The sequence below is a fragment of the Danio aesculapii genome, chromosome 1 (assembly GCF_903798145.1).
Source record: "Danio aesculapii chromosome 1, fDanAes4.1, whole genome shotgun sequence".
Lineage (NCBI taxonomy): Eukaryota > Metazoa > Chordata > Actinopteri > Cypriniformes > Danionidae > Danio > Danio aesculapii.
Genome location: NC_079435.1, coordinates 23671861 through 23690504, shown reverse-complemented (window position 1 = coordinate 23690504; position 18644 = coordinate 23671861). Strand labels below are relative to the sequence as shown.

The following is an 18644-nucleotide window of genomic DNA, read 5'->3' as shown; positions in this document are numbered from 1 at the left end:
GCATATACATTAGATTAGTCCGTACTGAAGCTAAATCTGGAGCTTATCAAACAAGATAACTTAAGATAATGGGCCAAAAATGAGTACACCCAAATTCATATGTTATAGAAAAATATTAAATACAAATTTTTAAAATCAGTAAAAGCAAAAATCAAGAAGAGCAAAAACCAAAGTAAAGTGTAGTTGAAATTTTGTAGGTTGTAATTTTTTTGCAATATTTAGCTTGAATTTAATTGTATTATCTTTCAATTTCTAAAATATTTTTGGTGACTAAAATATTATTTTAATAAATATATCTGTTTAATAAATCTGTTTTGTCCCAATGCACTGAAATACAATGCCTATATTCACTGAGAAATGGATAAAAATATTCATTTTAAAAATGGGGTGTAATCAGTTATGCTGAGCACTGTATATCAATATGCACATAACACACCACACATAAACTTGCATGGAAAATAAGTTTAAAAAATTATTAAATTAAATAAAAAATAAAAAAAAACACACATAAAATTGCTATATTTCTTCCAATGGGGTGAAAGCACACAGACTTTTAATTTCAGTCAGCCAGCCCCAGGGTTTCCTATACAAAATCGATGCGTTTAAGATCTGATTTCTTTAAAAAAAAAAAAACAGTGATCTTCACTGCCTGGCTGAGATACTATATAAAGTAAGTCTCACAAGCAAACAAAAAGCACTGCATTAAATGACATTTTTCCGCACCATGTCTTTAAAATATGGAAATGAATTTTACTCCAGTATTTTCAATGGAGTTTCTGAGCTAACCTGTTCCCTAATGAAGGCGCCTGCTTTTAAGTCTTTCATGTCTTTTTTTTTTTAATGAGTCTATTTAACTGATTATATTTGAAATAAATTACATCATCGATGCTGTAAAAGGAACCGCATTAAATTGAAAACAGTTACATAAAGCTTTTACGGGAAGTTCATCATTGGTTTATAAACACTAGCTGTACATATATCCCATTAAAATTCACTTAAATGGGGATGTCTTTATATTCCCTATATATATATATCAACCGTTTTTCCCAACTCTTCCTGAAAATATCCATTTTCATCCTCAACGTGATTTTCTTCAATTATCTCAAACCACTGCTTACATTTCAACGTTGAGTCTTTAAGCCAGTTCCTTGTTATAGTCTTTTTGCATGCCACAAGAAGAATTCTTACACAAATATCGGTCACTTGGGGACAATGTCCTTAATATCTCCCATGAACAAAAATAATGCAGTCCTTGGCACTCTGTATCCAAACACCTCAGAAATAACAATCTCCACATTATCCCAAAAGGGTTGAATTTTCCCACAGATCCTATGGCACTTCTCGTAAAGAGTAGGGGTGTAGCCCCAGTGTCCTAGCCAAATTTCTTCATTGGTCCTTACCCATCATGGCCTCTCAATCATTCCCATCCACCGAACTAGCTCTATCACTATCTCTCCACTCCACCAATAGCTGGCGTGTGGTGAGCTCACTGGCGCTGTTGTCCTGTGGCTGCCGTCGCATCATTCAAGTGAATGCTGCACACTGGTGGTGTGTAGAGACCCCTTCATGATTGTGAAGCGCTTTGGGTATATGGCCATACACAATAAATGCGCTATATATTGCAGAAGATATAGGTAGCTATGATCTGCTTCTGCCTGCCCACACTGTCTCCTGCACATTTGTTGTCTAAAGGTCTCTTTGTTTTGAAAATTTAATTCTACATTTCAACAGAATAAATATTTATAATTTTAGTACTTTGAAGCATGTTATGTGTGTGTTGTACTGCAATTTATGTAACCAGCCAAGACAATAGTGAAAACAGAGGCCACACATGTCCTTAATGTATTTTATTTAAAAGCTTTGGTAAGTTCAAATTTGATAAGTTTATTTGTGTATTTATTTTGATTTGTCTGTTTTTTTTCCCTTCGTAAATTTTTGTGTTTTTCTTTCTTTATTTGTTTTATTATGCTTTAAATTAGAAAGTTTGTGCTGTCACTTATGTGCACATAAGCAGTGGTGGATTTAGGCATAGGCAATATGGGGCGATCGCCCAGGGCGGCATCTTGCTAGGGGCGGCACGTGGAGACGGTGCCAAAAAAACAAAAAAACATCCCCCTAGTAAAAGCATTGGGATATGAATTACTATAAGTGTATTAACTTAGAGTGGCAATCCCAGAATAAAGACGTAAGGGGCTGTTCACAGTATGCATCTTTTGCACTCATTCTCTATGTGCAACCGAAACAACGCTAGTGAAAGCAAACTGATGCATGCGCGCAGAAAACCATTCCCGTGCGCCTCACGCATTCCTCTGTGAATCCCGGTTGTTTGCATGCACGCGATAAATTACGAGCCGCTCATGCGCAGTGAAACCGGAGTAACAGCCTTTTGTGCAGAGGTGCCGGCACGCAGCGAGTTTTGCAAGTCGACAAAACTAAAGTTTATATAATATGATGGTGATGTTACTTTCACTAAGCATGGCTAGAAAGCATGATTCATGTATACGTGAATATGATTGATGTACTGTATGAAATGACTTTATGGTTATTTGTTTGAGTGATATAGAAAGTTATTTTGAGATATTATTGGAATTTATTTGTGTGGGTGACCCCTCTGTTAATTGATAATGGTGCTTTCCTGTTAAAATAAGGGTCGGTTGTGTTTACTTTGTGACATTTATTTTGAGTTAAAGACCCCTTTTGGATGGGGTGGCACAGTGGCTCAGTGATTAGCACCTCAAAGCAAGAAGGTCGCTGGTTCGAGCCCCAGCTGGGTCAGTTGTTATATCTGTGTGGAGTTTGCATGTTCTCCCTGTGTTCGAGTGGGTTTTCCCTGAGTGCTCCGGTTTCCCTCACACTCCAAAGACATGCAGTAAAGGTGAATTGAATAAATTAGCCATAGTGTATCAGTGTGAATGTGAGTGTTGGGTGTTTCCCTGTGCTTGGTTGTGGCTGGAAGGGCATCCACTGCGTAAAACAAATGCTTGATAAGTTGGCAGTTCATTGTGCTATGGCGACCACTGATAAATAAAGGGACCAAGCCAGAGGAAAATCAATGAGCCCTAAAAACTCCATCTTTAATGTGAGTTATTAATAGGTTGACTTTCTTTTTACATGGATAAGTGTTTTTATTTTATTTTAATTTTGTTTGATAAAAAAAAGTAAATAAATATATATTGAATTATATATAATTCAATTAATTTATTGCAAATCACAGTTTTTGCATTACTGGAAGAATCCTGACAACATTATACTGTTTCAAACTACAAAAAATGTAAATAAAAGTCACTTTGGTAAAATGTTTAGCATCAAAAATTATCGGAACAGAGATCAAGGTCCCATAATATTCGCAGTCAGCGTGATGGATGCAGGAGAAATGGGTAAGAATAAAGATCAGAGCGACTTGGACAAGAGCCAGATTGTTATGGCAAAGAGACTGGGTCAGGATATCTTTGAAACAACGAGGTTTGTGGTTTGCTCTGGGTCAGCAGCGGTGAGAGTTTACCAGCAGTGGTCCAAAGAGGGACAAACCACAAACCGACAACAGGGTGTTGGGCGTTCAAGTCTCACCGATCCACCAGGGCAACAAAGGCTACCCTGTCTGATCCAAGTCCTCAGAAAGTCTACTTTAAAACAAAATGGATGACTATGGGATGAATGTGATAAAATATAACACATCTCACTCATAGTTGCTTAGAGGGTCCATGATGACCTCTGTCAACCTTTAAAAGCTCATATAAAGGGCACCAAGTGGACTGGATTGGACCTTGTTGCAGTGGAAGAAAGTTGTTTGGTCCATCGAGTTCCATTTTCACATTAATGGCCATGTATATGTGCGCCATTTACATGGACTAATGGCCTAGGTAACACTTTAATTGAAGGGATGTTCATAAAACCTTTATAATAATAACATGACACATGTCTTGAATGTAAATAATATTTTGTGAATGCGTATTCATGATCATGTTACCATGGCCTCTTTTAGTAGGATAATACTGATATTTCATATGATGTTTAGGAATGTTTGAAGAACACAATAGTTCAAGGGGTCTGCCTGGCCCCCAAACTCTCAATCCTCAATCAAGTTGAATGACAAGACACTCAGAATCATAGTAGAGCCCTTATATATATATGATATGTATAACATATGCAAATATACACACATCAGTCACTATATTAGGTACACCTGTCCAACTGCTCGTTAATGCAAATTTCTAATCACCCAATCACAATGCAGCAATTCAATGCATTTAGGCATGTAGACATGGTCAAGACAATCCGCTGCAGTTCAAACTGTGAATCAGAATGGGGAAGAAAGGTGATTTAAGTAAATTTGAATGGTAGTTGGTGCCAGACGGGCTGGTCTGAGTATTTCAGAAACTGCTCATATACTGGGATTTTCTCGCACAACCATCTCTGGGGTTTCAACCTTGACGGATGGGCTACATCAGCAAAAGACCACACCGAGTGCCACTTCTGTCAGCTAAGAACAGTAAACTGAGGCTAAAATTCGCACAGGCTCCCCAAAATTGGACAATAGAAGATTGGATAAATTCTGCCTGTTCTGAGTCTCGATTTCTGCTGCAACATACGGATAGTAGAGTCAGAATTTGGTGTCAGTGCCATGAAAGCATGGTTCCATCCTGCCTTGTATCAATGGTTCAGGCTGGTGGTGGTGGTGTAATGGTGTGTTGGATATTTTCTTGGCAAACTTTCGGCCCATTAGTACCAATGGAGCATTGTGTCTACACCACAGCCTACCTAAGTATTGTTGCTGACCATGTCCATCAGTTTATGACCACAGTGTACCCATCTTCTGTTGGCTACTTCCAACAGGATAACGCAACATGTCATAAAGCGCAAATCATCTCAGACTGGTTTCTTGAACATGACAATGAGTTCACTATACTCAAACGGCCTCCACAGTCACCAGATCTCAATCCAATAGAGCACCTTTGTGGTGTGGTAGATGGGAGATTTGCATCATGGATGTGCAGCCAACAAATCTGCAGCAACTGCATGATGCTATCATGTCAATATGGACCAAAATGTCTGAGGAATATTTTCAGTACCTTGTTGAATCTATGTCAGAAGCATTAAGGCAGTTCTGAAGGCAAAAGAGGGTCCAACGCGGTATTAGTAAGGTGTACCTAATAAAGTGGCCGGTGAGTGAATTATACATACACATCATATCTAAGGTTAACAGAGAGAGGTTTATAAATGAGAAATATACAGTGAGTGGCAGTTATATTGAAAATGCCTTGATGCCAGTGCTCAAAGGATAATTGCCGGACTGGTTTGACCTGACAGAAGGTGACAGTAAATCAAATAACCACTAATTACAACTGAGGTTTGCGGAAAACCATTTCTGAATGCCCAGCTCTGACAAACTGTGAAGCAGATGAGCTACAGCAGCAGAACAACTTTATAATACCTCCAGACCACAGACATTCTCATGCTTTCTACTTCAAGCTGCTTTCGTGTTCTACTTTGCCAGCATTCCCTCAATAGCATCTGTGCCGCACAGGTTGCTGTTTCTGTGTGAAGTCAAGAAACAGGTCTAACTCTGTGTCACCGCATAGCTAATGATGTGTTTAAAAAAATGAGAAAATATATACATATATATATATATATATATATATATATATATATATATATATATATATATATATATATATATATATATATATTCAAGTCCTGATTGGGAGGTAACTTCCAATTCCATTCGAGTCTGAAACTGCATGATCGGGCCCGATTTCCGATCACGTAATCGGATCTGGACATCCCCAAATATACAGCATGAAATCAGGAATTAATTCAGCCTCATATCAACGGTTTACCCTGCTTTGCTGGTTTAATAGTATTATGGAGTTTTTCTTGACAATGTTTGTGGCTCTAGTACCAATTAACTGCCACAGCCTTGTATTTTAGCTTTAGAACCACAGTGTAGTCGTCTAGTGATGGCTACTTTCTACAGGATCAGATCTTCTCACACTGGTTTCTTTAAAATGACAAAAGTTTACTTTGCAGGCACCAGATCTCCATCCAATAGAGGTCCTTTAAAATGATCTGGAGCAGGATGTTTACATCATGGATGTGCAGCAACTGAGTGATGCTCTCATGACAAAACAAAACTAGATACTAGCGAGGTGCACCTAATAATGTGGCCATAAGTGTATATTTGAACAGTTTACTTGTAAGTAAACTGGATGATTTGTAACCAAGTTAGTTGCACGGATAACAAATGTTGACAGTTATTATTAATAGAAACTAGTGGACTCAGTTAATGTTTGGTTTTAGCTTAGTCTCCGGTTTAAGATCTGCTCAGAAGCAAGATTTTTATCTATTTTAATGAAATTTTTTTTATTTCTCATAATTTTAACTGAAGTTTTGAATACAAAATATCAAATAAGTTGAATTTGAAATGTGAATAATAGCATAATATAAAAATTAATAACAATTACAATTATAAAAGAAAATTATATTTTATGTCAGAGTGAATTCAAAAGTGTCCGTTTACCCCCCACCTCCTCCCAGTGAAGCTTCATTTGGTTGTCTCTCTCTGACTGGCCCAGTGCAGATGAAGGGCATTTGATGTACAGTTCTGAGGGGGAGGCATAAGGGAGCAAGAGCTACTTTGACTGACTGCCTCTCTCTGACTCTTCTATCATCAAACGCTCAGGTAAGTCACAAATTTTCATATCTAGTTATTTAATGAGTTAAATGCTTCTGCAAAGCTAAAAGTAGTGAAGCAACAAGATGCACATCAAGCTTCAGACAATGAAATTTGGATTTTATATTGTAAATATGCGCTGTGCATGGTGTATATCAGTTACAGTGATATACATGGTGGCGTTTGTTTGCACTTAAAACACCTTCACTTTTATTTTCTGTAATGTTTTGCTTGGTAAATTCTAGTCAAACATTTTTTAACCTTAATTTTCTTTATTTAATAATAATAATAATAATGAAACTTGAATTATTGTCTTCTGGAATGCAGTATCTTGATGCCACTGCTCTACATCTATTGTCCACATCAACACGGCCTATAATACACATATTGTCTCTGTGCAGTAGGCAAAAGGCTTGTGTACTTAGTCGACTCTTTTTCCAGTCTAGTAGCTTCTAATGTTTGCTTTGCCCCTCCGGACTTTGAATGTGACTTTTGAGCGGGGCTCATCTCCTGGGGCCTGTTGCCACGACAACTGAGGCGGCTGATTTATGCTGGGATGTCATGGCGGGAGTACGTCCAGCATACAGATGGAGGTCTCTGAACCCTGTGTGAGAACGGCCCAGAGGCCACGAGAGCTCGATTCTTAGATAGAAAAGAATAGGCAATGGGAAGATCAAGTTTTTCAGGAAGTTTTAAGACAGGACATGGAATTGTGCTGACACCCATACACAATTATTATTGATTTTTTTTCTTCTCCTGTCTAGAAATGAAGAAAGAGGTGTTTCTCTTCTGCTTTTTGGTAACAGCACTGGCTGCATATGTAAGTAAAATACCCAAACTTCTGCAATATTTCTATGATCGTGCACAACGGGCATAGAACTGTTTGGAAACAACAAACACATTTCTAAGAACATATTCCAATAGGGAATTTCAGACAGGGAACATTTTGGAGATTCAGTCAAATGTGTGCAGATAAATTGGTAAGAATGCTGTAATTGAAATTAGATTTAATATTTGTGATCCAAGACACCCGCTTCAAATGTTACAGTATCACTTGATTAAATGGGCATTATCAGTGGATATCAACTGATAGATATGGGCCAGTAGGGGCCTTCCACATGGTCAATCAGCTATACTAATGGAGAAGACTCCAGATCCAGATCTGTTTTTACATTACTGTGATGGTTGGGTTTAGTGTTGGGGTAGGGGTAGATGTTAATAAAATACAATTGATGGGAAATTTAATGAATAATATAAATAATTCTCATGGTTAATCAACTATACTAATAGAGAAGACTCCAGATCCAGGTCTGTTTTTTACATTACTGTGACGGTAGGGGTAGATGTTAATAAAATACAATTAATGGTAAATTTAATAAATAATATAAATAATTCTCATGGTTAATCAGCTTTACTAATAAAGAAGACTCCAGATCCAGATCTGTTTTTTACATTACTGTGATGGTTGGGTTTAGAGTTGGAGTAGGGGTAGACGTTACTAAAATACAACTAATGGGAAATTTAATAAATAATGTAAATAATTTTCATTAACGTCCGGCTGCAACCCTATATGATCTCTAACTGATTAACCATGTGGATGGATGATAACATCGGCGCATAAAGCCCCTACTGGCCTATATCAGCTGATAACCACTGAAAACGCCCTTTTAATCGAGTGATAACATTCAAATCGGCTAACCTAGACCACATAACCAGTCATAAGTGTTGTTTTTTTTATATAAGAATAAATCAACTTTTATTGGTGTATGGTTGGTTATGATAGGGCAATATTTGTCAGAGATACAACTATTTGAGAATCTGGAATCTGGTGGTTGAATGAAATTTCCCTTCAAAGTTGAACAAATTAAGTTTTATAAGCATATTACTAATCATATATATATATATATATATATATATATATATATATATATATATATATATATATATATATATATATATATATATATATATATAGTACACTGTAAAGAATTCTGCTGCCTTAAATTTTTATGCTGAATCAAATTAACTATTGAACTTATATTATGTTAAACTGACTTAAAACAGCTTGTGTGACTTATAAAATTAAGAACTTAGTTTAATAAGTTACAATGACCTAAAACATATGCTGTCAGGATTAATTGATCAAATAATTTTTTACAGTTTAGGAATATTTGTCAGACATAAAACTATTTGAAAATCTGGAATCTGGGGGTTCAAAGAAAGTTAAATACTAAGAAAAATCCTCTTCAAGGTTAAACAAATTAAGTTTTATAAGCATGTTTCTAATTGAAAATTAAGTTTAAAAAATATTTACAGTAGGATATTTACATTATCTTCATGGAACATGAAATTTGTCTAATATTCTAATGATTTTTGACATAAAAGAAAAAAATAACAATAAACTTGACCCATACAATGTTTAGCTATTCAACTTCAGACTTAATTTTCTGGCCTCATGCAGCACTGAGCTGCATACATATAACTAAAATACCCAAATATATAACAGAGTTGTTATGATCTTATGTCAAAACCCAACTGGAAACAAACACCATCCCAAAAAACATCTCTTCGAAGTGAGAATGGATTCCAAGTTTGAAAAAGCAAGTATGCACACTGGGAAGTCGAGCTTTTGGAGAGTCAGTCAAATGTGTGCCGATAAATCAGCAAGAATGCTGTAAATGGCATTGAACATTGATTTGTTATTTTTGACCCTAGACCTCATAACCAGTCATGAGTGTCATTTTTTTAAATAAGAATAAATAAATTTCTATTGATTTACGGTGGGTTATGATAGGACAATATTTGCCAGAGATACAACTATTTGAGAATCTGGAATCTGGGGTTTCAAACAAATGTAAATGCTTAGAAAAATCCCCTTTTGAGTTGAACAAATTAAGTTTTATAAGCATATTTCTAATCAAAAATTGAGTTTTATCACATTTACAGTAAATTCACAATGGCTGCGTCCGAAACTGCCTACAACTCAGTAGGTACTGCATTTGAATTTAAACGTACTACTCAGCCGTTAGAAAAGTACGTTCTATACAGTATGAATGTGAAAAGTATGAATGGAATTCGGACGTACTACATCTGCAATTTTGTCATGGTCACGTGATCTACCTGCGTCAGTTGCGTCGCTTTACTCCCATTCATGAATTCTCTCGCGGGGCATCATGGGATAGTGCAACATGCATGGGATGCGCACTTCAGAATCTCGCCGGAAGAAGTTAGTCATCCGGGTACTTCTCGCACACTGATTTTCGAATTCTATAAATTCAGACATACTACTCGACTCGCATACTGATTTTAGCGTACGGTATAGTATGGAAGTATGCGGTTTCAGACGCAGCCAAAATCTTCATGGGAAATGAAATTTGCTTAATATTTTAATGATTTTTGACATAAAAAAAGCATTAAATTTGACCCATACACTGTATTTTTTGTATATTTACCTAAAGCTATTACACATGTTCAACTTAAGACTGGTTTTGTAGTCCAGGGTCACATTTACAGCCTGCAGGCAGCACTGGCTGCATATATAACTAAAATACCCAAACAAACAAGAGCAGTTTTATAAACTTTTTGTTAAAACCCAACTGGAAACAAACACCATCTCAAAAACATCTCTGAGAAGTGAGAATGTACTCCAAGTTCTAAAAAGCAAGTATGCACACTGGGAAGTCGAGCTTTTAGAGAGTCAATCAAATGTGTGCAGATAAATCAGCAAGAACATTGTAAGCTGTAATGAAATCTGATGTAATATACGACCAGCTGGGTCAACAGAGAGGGGTTTGACACAGCTAATCACAAACATGACTATATATTATTTCATTTCCCTACTCTTGGGATTGGAGAGGGAGTAGACTAACTCTTAAATGCAGTTCTGCTGGGCAGTAAATCAATCCCACAATCCTATGGCTGGTGATAAGATAATTGCGCAGCTCAAGAATGACAAAACGCCTCACTTAAATCATAGGCATGTTTTTCAGCTCGGCAAGGAGAATAGACTCTCAACATTAGTTGCTTATCTTTATGTAAAAGACAATACTTCACTGGCAAAAATCTGCTTTTCTCTAGGAAATTGCAGCATGACGAGAGCGGTTAGCCATAGAGAATCTGAAACAAAGCAGTTGGTATGAAATTACAGGAAAAAGCAGTGTAATTGAATGTTGTAACTATGAGTTGTGGAGTTGGAACAAGACTGTTGTCTGGTCAGTTTATCCTTTTAGGAGAAAGCTGGTTTTGTGAATACAGAGCAGTGAGAACATGTGAGACATCTATGCAAACTCTGTTGAAAATAATTTACATATTGTGTATAACATTTTAATATGTTGTTGAATTATGTATATGCCATTATAGTGTAGCTATTGATAGCTGTTGAACTGATATAGTTATAGATATATTTACTAGCTTTGCTTGAATATTTACCTGTGGTGGAAAGTACTGAAAAATCACACTCAATTAAAAGTACCAGTACTTATCCAAAAATATAGTGCAAGTAGAGTAAAAGTATCTGTTGTAAATATTACTCAAAGCATGAGTAAAAGTAGCCCTTTTAAAAGTACTCAAGAGTAGTGAGTATTGCGCTGTGAAACGCTGATGCCTTTACATGCAATTTGTGAGTGTGTGTTTGAAAACGTAACATTCTGTAGTGCAATTAATTATTGTTTAAGGCCATTTCGGTCATCATACAGCAGGCATCCATCATCTTCTCATCAGTGACATGCAGTCTAAACAGTCTCTCTGTGATTGCATGTAAGGATTTGGTGTCTTTTGTCTTGTTTGTTCAGTATGATGTAATATTTCTGTATAATGTGTTTTGATTGGACAGGAATGACATGACATGGTTATTCTACTTTAGCCAATCACCATAGACAAGAAACAAAAGTAGTGACTGCAGGTTGGAGGAAAATAGTGTAGTAAAAGTACAGATGCAGCACTAAAAATGTACTCAAATGATAGTAAAAGTACAGTTTTTTTGTTTTTCAACACATATTGATGGTCCGTTTGTTGATTTTAAGTTACTACATCTACATGCCAACTAATTCTCATTAGATTATACGTAGACTGTTAGGTTGGGGTTAGGGTCAATGACGTGTACTTGCAAAGTTTCTTATAGTCAGTTAAATGTCTGTTGAAGTGACAGTCTACAAATACTCGTAAGTACTATTAAAATAAAATGTCACCAATTTTTAAAACTACTTAGTAAAGTACAATTCCTGAGAAAACGTACTAAGTTACAGTAATCTGAGTATTTGTAATTTGTTACTTCCCACCACTGATATTTAACTTAAACTAAGATAACTAAAACAACACGACTAAGTTGCCTTTCTACCTTTTTTTTAAGGTACAAAGTAAGCCTCATGGAAAGAAACAGCACATAAAGCACATTATGACTCCAAAAGGACAGGTAATTTTAAAAAGACACAATTCAGCTGAAGGCAAAATTATTATCTCTCCTGTGAAATTTCGATTCTTTTCCAAATATTTACCAAGAGATTTTGTATTATTTCTATTTTTATTATGGCAAAATTCTTATTTCCTTTGGTTTGGCTGGAATAAAAGTTTTTTTTTTTTTTTATTTATATAATATAAAGTATATGATTTTAATTCATTATTTTATATTTATTTTTATTCATTCTTTTTATTTTTATTTATATTTATTCTTATTCATAGACTCTTTAGTTACATTGTTGCTTATGTATAAGATCTTTTTGAGTGTTATTTGAATAATTTATTAAATTTATTAATCTAAAATTTACTAAGAAACATAAAACTGACTGCATTTGAGTCATTGAATTATTTACTTAACCAATTGTTTCAATACTAATCCTACATATGATTAAACTGCCAATCTGTTATTTGCTGTCTGTTATGCTGAACAAAATATGAATAAATAAAAAACTGCAAAAAATGATATAATTTTTACAATGTTGTTTGTAAGTCAGAGTCAGTGAAGCTTCATGGCAGTAAGGATGGAGTTCTGCCCACGTTTCTGCCTTTTGAGTCCAGCACCCAGGATGAAGACACGAGTGAGGAGACTGAGAGCCATGTGGAGATAAAGCAAGCGGAGGCAGAACAGCCTGAAGGTTCCGATGGAGGTGAGAAGAAGAAACCTTTACTCTTGAGTGATGAGGCATTGACTCAGCTCCTGGAGATCTCCGATGAACCTGTGGAGGAGGATGAAGATGATCATTCTGAGAGTCCGGGGAAAGGCAAAGATGTGAAGGACGAGGTGGAGCAGTCAACAGAAGATGAGGAATTCAAAACTGAGAATGAAAATGAGAGCAAGGAAGAGAATTCAAAGGACACTGACAGCAGTACTGAATCTGAGATACCTATGGATTTGGACTACGCAACTGACAGAGATGCTTCACAGCCACTACCAATCAAACTGGACGAGGCTAAAGTTTCAACCACTTTGGAGAAGGAAATGGCTGAAGATGTGATCCCCACAGCCAAAACAGACTATGAATCCCAGAAATCCAACAGCGACATTGCAGAGGAACAAGAGGAACCAGAAGACCAAGCCCAAGATGAGTTGAAAGAGCCTGAGAATGGCATTGAAAAAGAGAAGAATGATCAGCAGGATGAAAAGAATACCCTTGAATCTGGTCTTTCTGGTGGCAAGAAGGCTAAAAAGGATAAGAAAAAGAAGAATGAAAGTAAAAGTCATGGAAAGGGAAAAGCCAAAAATCAGCGAAACAGTGAGCTGCTAGAGAAGATGCAGGGTGACCAGGCTGGTGCAATGGAGGAGACTGAAGAACTTGCTCAGAAGAAAGACCAAGAAAAAGTGACCGAGCCCACTGAAAATACAGAGGCTAAACCCAGAAAGAAGAATGGCAAATGGGTATGAAATGCATCACACATACCTTTTGACATAATTTAGGTGTACGTTTTCTGGATTAAACACAAAGAATGATAGCTATAAAGATAACTGAAATTATAATTATACTATCGTCCACACCAATGGACCAGAACTTTCTAAGTGCAGGTTTGCTGTCTGCCATTTTACATAAAAAAAAAACAAACAAATATTGACACAGGAGCAGTTTTTTCATTCTTTTTTATTTGATTCTCTAAAGAAACTTTTAGTAAAGAGTTCCTTAAAGATCCAAGTTTAAATTGCTTTCTGTGTAATTTAAAAGTTCTAAATATGGTTCTATAATCAAACACACAGCTCAGGTAAGTCGCAAATTTCCATGCCTAGTTATTTGGAAATTAATTAAATGCTTCTGCGAAGTAAAAGGTAGTGCTGTAACAAGATCCACATCACACGTTTATTCTAAGAACCATTGGTGCAGTATAGAATCTTCATTTTTAAAAGTGTAAATGTCTAAGCTCATTAAATGAGTTCGGATTTGATTTGATCAAGATTTGATCCATATTGTTTTTCTGTGCCAGTATTATCACTGTGTTGTGGAATACGGTGCTGTTCTACTCTTTTACATTCAGAATGTTTTTTTAGAACTGTAACTTTACAAGTGTTGTTAAAGTTATAATCCTTAACTCTTAAATGTGTGTGTATATATATATATATATATATATATATATATATATATATATATATATATATATATATATATATATATATATATATATATATATATATATATATATATATATATATATATATATATATATATATATATATATATATATATGTATGAATATGTAATGGCATTATGGGATCTATGAAGAACCTTTAACATTCATAGAACCATATCGCATTCTTTACGTTTTAAAATGATTAATGTTAAAATGAAAAAGTAATGCTGTTTGAAGTATTAGGGCCCTATCATATACCTGGCGCAATAAGGCGCAAGATGTGTATGGTGCGATTTGTTGCTATTTTCAGACCAGTGCAAACCCCAATTTTCACATTTTGCACCATGTTAATTGAATAGCAAATCCATTTGACTACTTGTGTGGACTTATGGGTGTGCTAGTCTAAAATAGAGGTGTGTTAAGGTGCATCATTGGCGCGTTTCTATTTTGATGAACTGACAAAGACTGCGCCATTGACCATCGAGAAGCAGTTCTAAAGTCCAGCACAGAGTGTGTTAGTTATGCGCCTATGTGGGTTCAAATGCTTACACATTGTTTAATACACACAGGATGTACAGCAATACACAAATACCTTTGCATATGAAAAAATTAAGGATTAAAAAGTTACAAAAATGATTATTTTCTACATAAATATAAACTGTCTCAATGCCTCACCTCAGGGGGCCTTTTCAGTTTATTCATGATGATTTGTATTATGTTGTTATTATTATTATTAGCAGTGTTATTTGCATATTTATATATTTTTTAATAAAAACAAGTTTAGATTTGTCCACCTGTCGGGTTTGGAGACGTATTCATCACTCTATGGGGCATAAGAATAGGACGTGTATTTGGATATAACTTTTTTTTGACCACACTTCATTATTATGGTTTATTTATTAGTTTGCTGGAAATTAGAACTGAATTTAGAAATAGTTTTGAAACAAATCTTTGTGCTTAACAAACGAAATTATATATGCAGGTTTACTGTTTCCTCATCCACAAAACTAAAGGAGTAAAGTAAGGAGTAAAAGTAAGGTAAAGAGAAAGTAAAGAGGCCGAATGGAGGAAGCTCATTATTTACTGTGACACTGCAGATTGTTTGTTTAACAGTTTTCTTGTCAGTAAAGCTATCAGTTATTTCACTTACAAAGTCCGCCATGTAAATAGCAAATGTGCTATGGCGCGACACAACTTACTCTTGGAGATGATGAATGGGAGATGAGACTATTATTGGTTTAATTCACATTATGCTTAAAAAACTCACATAACTCAGTAAGAGAATGAGCACAACCCTGTTGGACCATATGCTGGGGTGCCAAGCATATTTGTCCGTTCTTGAAATAACAAAAGTGGACTCGGACTAAATGCTTTTGGCCATGTGCTTTAGACTTTGCGCCAAGGTCATTAAAAAAAAGCCCTTATTTGAACAGGCCTTAACACCACCAGAATGTGTGCTTTGACATTGAAGCTATTTCACTTGAATTTTAAATGGTTTGTTTTATATGGTTTTTAGAATTTATGGAATTTTTATGGTTTGTTTTTAGCCCAAGGAATTTTTAGCTTAAATTCACCAGCCACTGCAAACAGTTTGGCAACATTCTCACAATATTAATTCACATGATGTCAAACATATTAGTGCAAACAATATTATTAAAGCTGTTTATGCTAACTGCACTTCAAGCATGTAACTCTAAAAAGGCATTCCGTGTTCCTCTAAAAACAGATGGGCTTAAAGCTAGAACATTTTAATACTTTAGTTTTGTAAAGTGCTCAGGTTCCTGTACAGGATGGCTCCACAAGAAAGATAAAAGCAATGTAAAATGAAGGTAAAATTACGTGGTCACGGTGCACTTTTTCCTTCATTTTGATTTGGAAAGCTTTGGGTGAGTTTAACAAAGGGATTAGGTCAGTGGTTCGCTAGGTGGTCTGTATGAGAAGCCACGTCTTCTTGTGGATGTGTACAAAAAGGGCACGAATTTGAAAGGTACAGCAAAACATACTCTAAGTAACCAGCCTGATCACACAAAGAAACGTAAGAATTTCACAATTTGTCAGTTTAGGGCTAATTCGTACAACTCTGTACAAGTTCAGTCGTACGAAAATGTACGATTTTAAAAAGAAGGCGTGGCACCCAACCTCACCCCCCTAAACGCAACCATCATAGGGGAATGAACAAATTGTACTAAACTGTATGAATGTGATCGTATGAATTCATATGTATTAGCCAAATAAATCAAAAAGTTACAAATTGCTGTGAGATTGAGTTGAACATATTTCAGATTCACAAATAGACAGCCCCTTCTAGTGGATTTTTAATCTGAAACGTGCAAAGAAATGCATCCGGAGGAATGTATTTATGTTTCGAAGAGATGAAGACTGAGGCTGTTATTCAGTTAATTTACTCGCCATTATGCCATTTGACTGATTAAATAAACAGCAGCAAAATTTTATTTTTCGGTAAACTGACCTTTTAAGTCACTGTTACTTACTGAATGCAAAAGAACTGCTTGTGAATTGCCATTGAGAGATTATTCTCAGTTAAAACAATTAGAGACCTGGACTCAGAAACAGTATCCGTTATGACTTGCAACATTTCTTGAATAAAACATTAGACACTGAAAGATTAATGCTCTATTGCGTATAAAATCACATTTGCATCATTTTAGCAATTTAATCCTTGGTTTTACAGCTGTTTTGCAAGTGCAAGTAACATTTAAAGAGAAGGTTATGCAATGAGAGCTTTAAACTGCTTGTGTTAGTAGGTAGAGAGTCACAGTGATGGTTGTGCAATGAACTCTATCTGACTTTTTTAATGTAAAAGAGTGGGCGCAGACTTTTTTTCTTGGATTCTGGTGTCAGGCACTCACAGTTATGGTTGTACAAAACAGACAGTCATGCTGTTTTATGTTACAAAAGGATAATTGTTTTTTTATAATTCATAACATTGCATACATTTGAATAATAACCAGTATTTGTACACTGCTGCTTGTTCAAACTACTTATTTAAAATGAGCCGAAACAAAACAATTCTTGAGTTTTATTTGGGACAACTTAATTGTTTTATGTTCACTCCACTTGTTAACTTAATTGATTTGTGTAGAGACAACATGAAGGAATTGGGTGAAACTCATCATTCAAGTTGCACACATTGACATGTAAAAATTTATTTGTACTATTTTTAAATATATTATATATAAGCTTTTAAGGCATAATAATAATAATAATAATAATAATAATAATAATAATAATAATAAAATAATAACTAGAACCTAAAGTTCATTGACAAACTTTGATGTTGGCTTAAGAAAGTCAATGTGACTGCACTAGGACTGGGATGATGATGATTACTAGGCAGTTGCTAAAACGTTTATGACATTGCTAGGTGGTTGCTAAGCAGTTTCTAATGTACACTGGGTTGCTAAATGGTCAAACCCTCATGTTTGATCAAATCCTAATACTTAGTAAGCATTTCCAGCATATGTTATTGCACTTAGATAATCATTAATAGCATGTAGCTAATCATTATTGGCATTTGGCTAACCATTGTTACCATGCATAGTACACAGGAAGTTCCATTTTGCTAGCATGAGTCAAACGAGCCAATACCCATGTCCCTACAATGTTCTGGTTGCTAGGTTAGCCTGTTTTGTTGCTATGGGAACAATTGACAGATTAGTGATGATACATTAAGGCTTCATGCTAATTTGAGCTTTTGGCCAAATTTGGGGCTTGTAGAATTAAAGCCCTAGGAGGAGATGGAATAATAAGAAGACAGAATAATAATACTAAAATGTTTTATTAGGATAACAATATGTTGGCTTTACTCAAGCCAACATAACAATAATATTTAGATTGAAAAAGTATGTTTTACAAACTATAAAAAATAGAAAAAACACGAAACCTTACGATTTTTGATAATTTGTTAATTTCAATTGGCATGACCCAAGGATTCAGAAAAAAAAAATGTATTTAGATTTTGCAGTTTACAATTCAAAAGTTATTGGCAAAAAAAGTTTGCAACCTTTGACAAGTGGTGCCGCTAGAGAGTTTGATTTAGAGACTTCAGGTTTGCTGTGGTTTAGAGCCCTGCATTTGAGCCCGAGTCCGTCGGGGCCTGCCTTTTTTGTGCCCCTAGTGCCAGTCTTCGGGCCAATTTTCATATCATAGCTAGCATGCATATAGGGCTTCCAGCCTGCTTTAGAAAACACTTAACTAGATCTAATGTATGCAGTCCGTAAGCACAGTAGCTATTTCCATCCAAAAATGCGAATTATCTTTGTGCAAAACTGGATTACGGAATAAAAGATGAGCAAATGAAGCAGTGTTTCCATCCAATGAGTCAAAGAGAACAAATTTGTCACTTCCTGATTAACTGGTGCCAAATATCAAAAGTAAAAATGGAATTTGATGCGGTAGGAGAAGC

The 18644-nt window shown here is 35.4% G+C and overlaps 1 protein-coding gene across 1 annotated transcript in view; it reads left to right on the top strand.

Annotated features, from left to right (window-relative positions):
- The first annotated feature begins 6538 nt into the window (after positions 1–6538).
- sparcl1 (SPARC-like 1) overlaps positions 6539–18644 on the top strand; it is a 28811-nt gene continuing 16705 nt past the window's right edge. Inside the window, exons 1-4 of the mRNA XM_056472493.1 lie at positions 6539–6679; positions 7435–7490; positions 12018–12080; positions 12615–13520. Of these exons, the coding sequence (XP_056328468.1) occupies positions 7437–7490; positions 12018–12080; positions 12615–13520 (1023 nt within the window). The 5' untranslated portion in view covers positions 6539–6679; positions 7435–7436. The remainder of the gene's footprint in view (positions 6680–7434; positions 7491–12017; positions 12081–12614; positions 13521–18644) is intronic.